We start from the raw sequence: 10704 nt of genomic DNA on the forward strand, positions 1-10704 counted from the left end.
TCATGCATGAGGAACTTGAAAATTTTGAAAGAAACCAAGTTTGGGTTTTAGTCGAGCCTCCATCTGCTTGTAATCCCATCGGAACAAAGTGGGTTTTCAAAAACAAGTAGGGTGAGGATGGGTTGGTTGTTCGAAACAAGGCTCGTCTTGTTGCCCAGGGGTTCTGCCAAAAAGTGGGTATTGATTTTGAGGAAACCTTTGCTCCTGTTGCTCGTTTGGAGGCTATTCGAATCTTTCTTGCATTTGCTACTTCCAAGGGTTTTAAGGTTTTCCAAATGGATGTTAAATCTACCTTCTTGAATGGTTTTATCGAAGAAAAGGTTTATGTGAAGCAACCCCCTGGTTTCGAAAATCCCAAGTTTTCAAACTGTGTTTATAAACTCCAGAAAGCTCTTTACGGTTTGAAAATGGCACCTAGAGCTTGGTATGATAGATTGAAAACCTTTTTGCTGGCTCAGGGCTTTAAAATGGGATGTGTTGATAAAACTTTGTTTCTCATGCGATCTGGCACTGATTTCCTTTTGGTTCAGATATACGTGGATGATATTATCTTTGGTGGCTCTTCTCACGCTCTTGTCTCCAAGTTTTCTGAGCAGATGTCCAGGGAGTTCGAGATGAGCATGATGGGTGAGTTGTAGTTCTTCCTCGGGCTGCAGATCAAGCAAACTCCTCAGGGCACTTTTGTCCATCAAGCCAAGTACACTAGAGACTTGCTGCGGAAGTTCGACATGAGCGACTTGTCTCCTCAGCCGACTCTGATCAGCACATCGACGGCGCTTGATGAGGACTTGGACGGCGAGGCGGTGGACCAGAAGGAGTACAGGAGCATGATCGGCTCTCTCCTGTACCTGACGGCGACGCGACCGGACATCCAGTTCGGCGTCTGCCTCTGCGCGGGGTATCAGGCTTCGCCGTGCACCTCCCACAGGCAGGTGGTGAAACGCATCTTCAAGTATCTGAAATTCACCCCTGAATTTGGTCTTTGGTATTCTGCGGATTCTTCTCTGGTTTTGGTGAGCTTTTCTGATGCCGATTTCGATGGGTGTCGGTTGGATCGCAAGTCGACATCCGGCACTTGTCAATTTCTCGGTACATCTTTGGTGTCTTGGTCTTCTCGCAAGCAGGCTAGTGTAGCGCTTTCTTCCACAGAAGCTGAGTATGTTGCCGCTGCTAGCTGCTGCTCCCAGATACTTTGGATGAAACAAACCTTGCAGGATTATGGCTTGAGTTTCGGTAGGGTTCCCATATTTGTAGACAACATGTCAGCCATTAACATTGCAAAGAACTCTGTCCTACACTCCAGAACCAAGCATATAGACATCCGATTCCATTTCCTGCGAGATAATCATGAGAGAGTACACATAGACCTGATCCATGTCCCTTCAGAGAGTCAAACCGCAGATATTCTCACCAAACCGCTTGAGCAGGACACTTTTGCTCGCTTGCGAGGGGAGCTTGGGGTTTGTTACCCCTTTTGATCGCTGATTTTTCTTTAGTTAGCTTTGTAGGCTTTATTTGCTTCTCTTTTATCTCTAGGTTTGGTAGTTGCATTGTGCATATGCATTGTACATTTTGCATTTTGCATTGTCTCACTTGCACTAGCATTCTTGTATACATTGCTATGATCTTCTAGTGCCTGCTAGTGTGAGTTGATAAACTTGATCATGTATAGCTTGCTCCATTGTGTATATAACATCATCTGAGTTAAGCTATTTTGATTTGAAAATCTGAAAACATGATCACCCTGTCTTGGCTACTAGCATGTTAGGGCGTGTTGATGTGCTTTGCTATCTTATTCATGCTAGTGTGCCTTTTCGTTCAGCAATTCATACTTGAAATGATCTAAATCTGATAAAATTGCATGAACTATTCTTGAAATGGATTGAAAAGATTCAGGTGGGATTGCTTGTCGCACTGATCGAGCTTTCGGGATGGCTCACTTTGCACTTGTGAGAACCCGGGCAAGGCTGTGCATGACTGAAACGAGTGCTTTAAGCTTCTGATTGTCTTTTGGCATAGGCTTGGCCTCGTTGCTAAGTAAAGCATGACAAGCTTTCAACCCCTGTCATTAAAAAATTGCTTGATATAAATTTGATTGCAAAATGAATGTTGGCAACTTGTTTTGGCTGGTTTGGCTCACCTGTATGAGTTTGAGTAGCACTGCTTTCATTTCCTCATTGTTAGTGCTAAATCATGGGTGATGCTTTTATTTCTCCTAAACTGAACTTGCCTAGCTCTAAACTGATTTGATATACCCTGTTGAGCTAGATGCAGGTCTAGTTTATGGATGCACACGTGCTTGTGACTAGATGTTGCTCATATCTTTGTATCCCTGAATGCTTTCACTTACACCTCCTGCATCGCATTCATTGCATAGCATCTGTTTAGGGGGAGTTTCAGCTTCAGGGGGAGCTTTAGGTCTTTCTAGACTTGATGTGTGCATGTGCCAACAAGGGGGAGAATTTTGAGAGAAGTGATCGAACAAGGGGGAGACTTGTTTGATTTTTTGAAAAACTTGTTGTGCACAGGGATTTGAGAGTGCATCATTTTGGGAGAGTTGCACATGTGAGAGAGAAAAACTTTGCTTGTGGAGTTTCTGCTTTGGTTTTGGCTCCTGGTTTCCTCGTTTTCCCTCTGCTGCTTGCATGACTGCGTCGAGCGTTACCTCTGTCTTTGAGAAGTCATGTTTTGGCTTTTGATCGATTGCATCGAGCCGTTGCCCTTGTCTTAGGGGATCGATCTCTGCTTGAGTAAGTGACTATTTCTGCTTTTCTGAGTTTTGTGTCACTTGCTTGAGTTCTTCGCCTTCTTGTTTCTCTTCTTTTCACTTCTCTTGGTTCATTTGTGGTGTGTTGACAATGCACTCATCAAGGGGGAGATTGAGGAACGAGAGTACTCTATCCTGCTTGTGATGAGTGAATTGTCAACCGTGCGGTGTGATCGTGCGCTTGGTCTTTGGATTGCAGGTACACGGGCGTCGAGTGTCGACGGGGAGCTGCCGTGGAGGTGCTGTGGCCGATGGACCGTGCGGTGGACGGCGGTGAAGGGCAGCCGGGACCGGAGCTCGGACCGGGCGGCAGCTGTGGCGTCCACTCCTGGATCGAGGGCGCAAGCGGCGACGGAAGGCGGGTTTCTTGGTTTGTGCCACAAAACCAAGAAGGCGGACGGCGGTTGAAGACGCCAAGTCGTGGAGGCACGGGCGTCGGTCTCGGGACTGACGGAGGCGACGGGCGTCGACGGCGTCTAGGGCCTCGCTGCGGGCGAGGAGGTGACGGGCATCGGACGGCGTTTAGGGCCGTCAGAAGGCCGAGGCGGGAACGGCGTCTAGGGCCACGGCGCGGAGGCGGGAATCTTCCCGCGCGTGAGGTTTTGGCGGTTTTCTCAAAATCGGCCACCTACCCGGGTTTCGCGGACCCTCCAAAACCGTGGACTGGATCTTCATCAAGACGGCGGCATCGCGGAGAAGACTTCGTTTCGAAGAAAGAACCTCGGCCGTAGGATGAGATCGTGTACAGGGGGTGCTGCAGGCCAACCGGTCTGACCGGTCCCTGGCACCGGTCTGACCGGTCCCGCGGGTATAAATACCCCTTCACTTGTGTTGGGTCAAGGGCGGCTTTTGTATTGTGTCCGTGAATTCTCTGTTTCTCCAGGCCGCCGCCCCTGTGTCTCTCTCCCCCCGTTCTTCCCTTTAGGGTAGATTTAGTTGATGAATTGTTGAGACTTTGTGTGGGAATTGATTGGGAAAGGAGGCCCTATCCCCCTCGTGCCCTCTGGGCTTTTGATTCGATTCAATCCCCTGGTTTTGTGCCTTGTGCAATGGATTTTTGACTTCGTTTTTGGCGCACTTGATTGCGAGGAGGCTACGAGTTCTTTGCTGTGATTCCCGTGCATCTAGCCCTGTCCTACACCCTCTGGAATCACGAGCTCTTTTGAATTGGATTTCTTGAGTTTTTGAGAAAACCCCAATCCCTTTTGATCTCCCCTCGAATTCTCAAGATTCTTTGATCTTTAGGACGAGATCTCTTGGGGATATGTTCACGGGGTAGGGGCGAAGCAATCCCCCAAGTTTCATCGATTTTCGTGGTCGTTTGGTCGAGATTCACCGTTTGAATCAAAGTTTTTCGGGGTTTTCTGGGTGCCACCGGTCAGACCGGTAGGCAAGACCGATCAGACCGGTCTGCTAGATTTTGAACAGCTGCGACCGGTCAGACCGGTCCAGTACACCGGTCAGACCGGTCCTGGCAGATCAGTTCTGTAGTTTTCCCACTTTGCTTCCGATTTGCTTCGTGTTTTTGTTCGCTGGCTCGAGGCCTTTTGTGTTGGTTTAGCTTTTCCATAGCTATTCCAAACTTTGGGCAGAACGCTTGATGGCTTGGGTGATTTTTCGGGATATAGGCCGACGGTTCTAATTTCGAAAAAATTTTGATCGGCTCCCATTCACTCCCCTCTGGTCGCCGGTTTCGGTCCCTCATCCTGTGAATTCACCTGAGGGCTTAGCTGATCCACATTTAAGCTCTGCTGCAGCTCCCAGTAATGCTGAACTAAGTATAATTCCACAATCAACAATTTACAACTGCAGCAGTGGTCATTTCTCTATGCCACTTTTAACTGATTCTGAAGATAATGAAGAAGTGAATGCTAGAAGAGAAGAGAGAGAAAGAATTGCATTAGATTGCATTGCAAAGTGCCAGCGATCCTGTATGTTGATAGATATATTATTCTGCATTAAGTTGTTGTTGTTGGTATTCTTGCATATTTATCTGTTCCTTTTCTTTTGTTGTTGTTGCTCATCGTGGGAATAGCAGCTTGCAAGATGACCAGCCAAATTACTAGTTGGGACACGAGGTTTGAGTCAGGTACAAAAGCAGCACTGCTGTTGCCATTTTCTCCGATCGTTATTGCAGCTGATGAAAATGAGCAAATAAGGTAAAAAATCATTATTGAAATTAATACTTTAAATGCTCTGCTGCACTTGTACTAAAGTTCTGTCATATCAGAGTGTGGAACTATGATGATGTGCTACCGGTAAACTCTTTTGAAAACCATAAGTTGTCCAATAGAGGGCTATCTAAGCTTTTGCTTATCAATGAACTCGACGAGAGCTTGGTTTTAGCTGCCTCAAGTATGCCTCTCTTTCCTAAGTATTTCTTTCTGTATTTCTACCACTGGGTTATCTAATTTCATATTGCAGGTGATGGAAATGTCCGTATATGGAAAAACTTTAATCAAAGGGGAGGACAAAAACTTGTAACTGCTTTCTCATCAGTTAAGGGTCATCGAGCTGCTGGTCGCAATATTGTGATCGATTGGCAGAAACAATCTGGTTACCTGGTAATTTTCTATCCAGTTCAATGATTTTATTTTACATGCTGTAGGTTGTTCTAATACAGGGACTTGCTCCCTTTCATTGTCCAATAGTATGCATCTGGTGACATGTCTTCCATCTTGGTGTGGGATCTTGAAAAGGAACAACTTCTCAGCACCATTGAGTCCCCTGCTGACAGCGCGATTTCTGCACTGGTGAGTAGTTGCCAACTTAACCAAAAGATATGTAGCATACTCCATTGTAATGGTTTTGTCAGCTTATGTTGTTATTCTCCGTTCATTTTGAAAGTTTTTTTCCTTAGTACACGTGTATTTCTGTTCTATAGTCGTGAGATGGGCTATTTGATTGCTTTATTATGATTCTTTCCATCAAGTCTTTTGCTAATCTGGTTCACATCGTATGTTTTTTAGCATGACTTCTGCTTGCTTCTTCGTTTCAGTCTGCATCTCAGGTTCGATCTGGACATTTCGCGGCTGGTTTCGCTGCTGGTTCTGTTAGGATATTTGATGTCCACACACCTGATAGGTAAGCATAGTAGTATTCAGGTCCTCTGGCCTTCAGCCATTTGATGCATACCATGCATATGTTCCAGGTGTCCTATCCAATATCCTGCTTCATCTTTCTTTTCTGCCAACTTATTTTTACTCTGGATATTCTTATTCTATATTGTAGGCTTGTCTATATGGCGAGGCCGCATGCCCCAAGAACAGAAAAGGTTGTTGGCATAGGGTTTCAGCCTGGGTTTGATCCATACAAGGTAAATACTACCACCTATCTTCACTTGTATGTTATGCTTCTTTTGTTTTGGTTTGTTGAAGCACGTTAAACTATTTTATGGGCTTGCTTAGGCTTTACAATGCTTTCTTATTTATGATCATTTTATGTTATCACAACCCCAACTTGCTTGGGAAAAAGGCTATGTTGTTGTTGTTGTTGTTGTTGTTATGTTATCACAGATTGTAAGTGCGTCTCAAGCTGGGGACATTCAATTTCTTGATGTTAGAAGGGCAGCAGAACCTCAGGATGTAAGTGGGCGCAGGCCCACCTGCAATCCTGCTAGAATTAGCTGCAAAAATCGGCCTCGCGGGCACCTGCTGAGGCCTGCTTTTTTCAAATGGGCTTGCGCAGGCATACCTGCTAAGCCCAGCAGCATCCGCAGGCAAGCCTAGAGGCATTCGGTCCAACTGTGGATCGCCTCAAGGGGAGCTGCGGCAGCTCTCCCGAACCCTAGCCTCATCCAGCCTCTCCCTCTCGGTCTCTCCGTCTCTCATCTCACACTCGCCTCTCTCAGCCGCCGCCGCCCCCAGGCAGAGGGGCGTCCAGGTGGCCAAGCTGCCGCCGCGCCCGCCGGCCCCCAGCCCCCAGGCCGCCACTGCCCGCCGCACCCAGTCCTGCAGCCGGCGCCTCGCCGCGCAGGAACAGTGTTTTCCTCTGATCCTCCCCGCAAGGCCGCGGCATCCACCCGGCGACCCCCTCGCGGCGGCCTGCACGCGACCGTTCCGTCCCCCCCCCCCCCCCCCCCGCGGTGGCGAGTGAGCGCCCCTTCCGCACCGTCCGCGCCGCCGCCCCTCCCTCCTGCAGTCCGCGCCGCCCCCTCACTCACTCCGGCGATGCAGAGCTCCGCAAAATCCGCGGCGCCGCCCTCCCTCCCTACCTCCCTGCACTGCGCGCCGGCCACTTCCCTCCCTCCCTCCCCTGCAGTCCGCGCGGCTACCCTAGGATCTGTGCCCGCGTCGTCCCGTGCGCACCAAGCCGAAGCACGATCGCCTCTGATTCATGGCGCCGCCATGCCCTCCGGACCCACACAGTTCTTGTTGCGCCAGGCCACCGGATCTTCGCCTTCCCGGCTTCCCTCTGCCTGCACGGTTCAAGAACAGGTATGTCTGCCGCTGGATGCCAGGCTTCGATAGGTTGTCTAGATCCTGCTTGATGAGTAATAAACGAGGAATGATTGGTGCTATGTGATGGATTTAATGTTCGCTGATGGTAAGATGGATTTACATAGGCTGATGATTTAGTGTTGAAGGATAATTTCCCTGTTCGTGCCTGTCTTAGATTTACCTGTAAATTGTTAGTTAACACACTGGCAACTGCTGTACATGGAAGGGTAGGTCGTGGTGTAGTAGTAGTAAAAGCTGTTCGTTTCTAACTTGACAAGTAAATTCCCTGCTAACTTTATCAGAAGTGTCGTTCATGCATCAACAATTCTTTCATTGTTACTTAAAGTTTTTTCATGCTTAACTGTATAATCTTAACTTTAGATCCTCTACTGCACAAGCTTGACATTTTTTCTTGCTTGTCATACATGACATTCTTACCTTATCTTGAAATAATGTTGCATTTTCTTCTTTGCAGATGGAGTTGGCATCAATCCCCAGGGCATCACAATCTGTACCTGAAGAAGTTGGGGGCTCAGGTGGCGCACCTTTGATCAGCTCTTCAGCAACAAAGCATAAAAAGCCTCCTGCTATGGGAAATCAGAAAAGGCACATGGTTGCAAAGCGGGCAGAAACGACTCAAAAGAAGCAATTGGCTAAAAAACGAGTGAAGTCTCCTGCAATGGGAAGTCAACAAAAGTCTCCTACAAGCTCTCCATTAAAGAGGCGTGCAGAAACAAGTAAACAGAGGCCTGCAAAGCGGTTCAAGCCTCCAATGGTGGGAAACAAACAAGTGTCTCCGCTGGTGATAAGGTCTCCGCTAGTGACAGGTTCTCCAATGATGAGGTTGGTTGTGTCACCTGTGGTGATGGGGCCAAGGTCGACGTCACGCAGCCCGACAAGTCCTATATTGGAACCACATGCTCCAGAGAGATCCCCATCCCATTCCACATCGTCATCGCAAGGTTTTCAGTTAGCTACAAAAGCTATATTTTCTTCTGGATTATATAATCTTTACATATGAGATGGCACAAAGATATATGATATAACTGAATTGAGAGTGTAGGCCACTAGTTCACAAAAGCCTCCAAATTGCAGTTATATTGTTTGAGTTCTGCAACGTTAATTGCAGTGTCACCTGACAATGATATTACGTCTCTTTTTCCTTAATGTTACATGTAGTACATGATCATTGTATTTGTGCTTACTATACTGAAAGGTGCAATTACCATGGATGTATTTCTGAATACCAACTGGGAAGAGGTAAAGAGCTGCTCAGCTGTCGACTATGGATGATACCTTATGTTATTTTCCTTATATCTGTTCTTTGATGAAAACCTTATTTTCTTTCCTATGCTTGCAGTTCTTTATAACTTGTGCAAAGTGTGACTGGCTGGACAACAAACATGTGGTCTTTGGGGTAAGATTACTCAGTTCAAATATCTCTTTCTTGACCAAACATCAAGCAATTGGTTTTTAGAATATTATGGCAAGTAGATGTATATACCTTATTAGTTTGGAGACAATAAGATGTGGACCAAAAAAACAATCAGATGTCTTGCCTTTTGTCACTTTTTTCCAGAAATTACTTATGATGTGCATGACTTGTGAACTTCGTGTGCTATTTCATCTTGCCATGTTTCGAGTAATCCTTGATATATTTCTCCACTTTATTTTTCCCAGCTATTGGAGGCGAGGACATGTTGCTGCATCTGTTGGCTTCATATCTGATTAGCTCAACGCTAGGGAAAGAATAAAGTGTGAGTTAGCTGAATTAAGGCTGATGTAGACTGTGTAGACGATGAATTAAGCCAGATGATGAATTTCGATGGTTGATGGATCTGGAGAAAAGCCACATGATGAATTAAGGCTGTGTAGACGATGTGAATGATGTTTGTTTTTATTGTAGATGGTAACTGAACGAGCATCAGTGGAGTATTGCATATTTGTTCTTCCCAGCTCTGAGCTCTGTGTAGACGATGTGAATTAAGGCTACTACTCTACTCACCATGGTCCCTGAAGCTCTGAGCTCGTCTTCCCAGCTTGTTCACCCAGTGGATCACCTGGCCCTTGCTGCCTGAAAACCATAGCGTGTGGACTTCCTGTTAGCATCAAGCACGTTGCGGCGGTTTGCGGCGGCCTGCAGGTGTGCTTGCATCCTCCGCCAAGGCCTAGCGGGCCAACGCAGGCTGAAAATCTTTAGCACATGGGCTCCTGCCGAGCAAGCCGCCTGCGCACGCGGCAGTTGCGGCAGCCTGCAGGAACTCTGCAGACCGGCCCGCTTACATCCTGAGCAGAACCATACCTGACTATCGAGGCACACAGGGGTTCACTTACAGCGTTAGCTATTCATCGGCATGCCCCTGTTGTCGCGAGTGGTTCAGCCAGGCAGATGATTAAAGTGTTCAGTCTTGAAGGAGAACAGTTGACTAAAATTCGCTACCAGCCGTCGTTTATGGGCCAAACAATTGGCAGCGTGAATTGCCTCTCTTTCCACCCATATAAATCACTCTTCGCCGCTGGTACTGGTGATAATTCTCTTGTCTCTATCTACGCTGAGGAAAATTAGAAGATGGCCTACATCTTGTGACATGCAATCACAATGCAATCGGTAGGCCTTATGTTTTGGCCGATGGTGGCTCCACGCCATGGTCCAGCTACAAGATCCCAGATGATGTGAAAGCCTTGTGACCGACATGGTGGTGACGGCGCCGGAGCATTTGGCAGTTGGACTGACATGTACAGTTTGTAAGATACAGATAAAGATTCAGTTTGCCTCCTTGGAGAAGGTTATGAAACCCTACCCTAGATCTGTCATTGAACTTGGAGGCTTACCCCAAATAATCAATCATACCTAGGTTAACCAAAATGTAAATAGTCACCTAATTTGGGTTGTCCTTTGGTTTGCCAATTGTAAAAAGGTTTGCAGACGTTCACCATGATATTTTTTTAAAAAAAGGTTTGGTAGGGCTACTGCCTGGGCAAGCGGGGTTGTGTATTTGGGCCCAGCCGCCCAGGTAGAATGCATGAACATGCATCACAGATGGCGACATTGTCTGAATAGATAGATGCATTTGTCCAGCTAATATGGAGCAGTAGATGGTATTAGCATGGATCAACCAATGTTGTGGAATCACTTGCATTGTAATCATTGGACAGATTGTCCATCTGTACATACGGATGGTGTTGGTGCAGTTGCCAGCGATGGTATCTGTGTGTACCCTAGACGTGGGTATGATGAGGATTGATTATATTTACTTCATCGATGAGGGATTGTCTCCCCACATTGGCTGTTGTGCGGAAATTGAAGATGATGAAGTGACGAGGGACCGAAACCGGCGACCAGAGGGGGTGAATGGGAGCCGATCAAAATTTCTCTCGAAATTCACACCGTCGGCCTATATTCCAAAATCACCACAATCCCTCAAGAATTCTAGGTGAAGTTTGGGATAGCTATGGAAGAGCTAAACCAACACAAAACACCCCTAGATCGTGCGAGAG

At 47.0% G+C, this 10704-nt stretch overlaps 1 protein-coding gene and 1 long non-coding RNA gene across 2 annotated transcripts; both read left to right on the forward strand.

Annotated features, from left to right (window-relative positions):
* Positions 1-4528: 4528 nt before the first annotated feature.
* Positions 4529-10336, forward strand: LOC120691717 (regulatory-associated protein of TOR 1-like). The gene is made up of 9 exons (XM_039974884.1): positions 4529-4698; positions 4803-4926; positions 4998-5122; positions 5192-5331; positions 5419-5520; positions 5766-5851; positions 5999-6083; positions 6283-6355; positions 9501-10336. Exons 1-9 carry the CDS (start codon positions 4596-4598, stop codon positions 9770-9772), a joined length of 1110 nt encoding a protein of 369 aa, XP_039830818.1. The 5' UTR covers positions 4529-4595; the 3' UTR covers positions 9773-10336.
* LOC120691719 lies at positions 8171-9156 on the forward strand. The gene is made up of 3 exons (XR_005682363.1): positions 8171-8466; positions 8567-8623; positions 8887-9156. It is a non-coding gene; the product is annotated as an uncharacterized LOC120691719 (long non-coding RNA).
* Positions 10337-10704: the final 368 nt, after the last annotated feature.

This window comes from Panicum virgatum, chromosome 9N, assembly GCF_016808335.1.
Source record: "Panicum virgatum strain AP13 chromosome 9N, P.virgatum_v5, whole genome shotgun sequence".
Taxonomy (NCBI): domain Eukaryota; kingdom Viridiplantae; phylum Streptophyta; class Magnoliopsida; order Poales; family Poaceae; genus Panicum; species Panicum virgatum.

Excerpts from the sequence above, each read along its gene's own strand:
- LOC120691717 (XM_039974884.1), top strand. The coding sequence starts at position 4,596 with ATGCCACTTTTAACTGATTCTGAAGATAATGAAGAAGTGAATGCTAGA. Across the intron at positions 4,927-4,997 it reads GATGAAAATGAGCAAATAAG|AGTGTGGAACTATGATGATG; the intron begins GTAAAAAATCAT and ends CTGTCATATCAG. Across the intron at positions 6,084-6,282 it reads CTGGGTTTGATCCATACAAG|ATTGTAAGTGCGTCTCAAGC; the intron begins GTAAATACTACC and ends ATGTTATCACAG.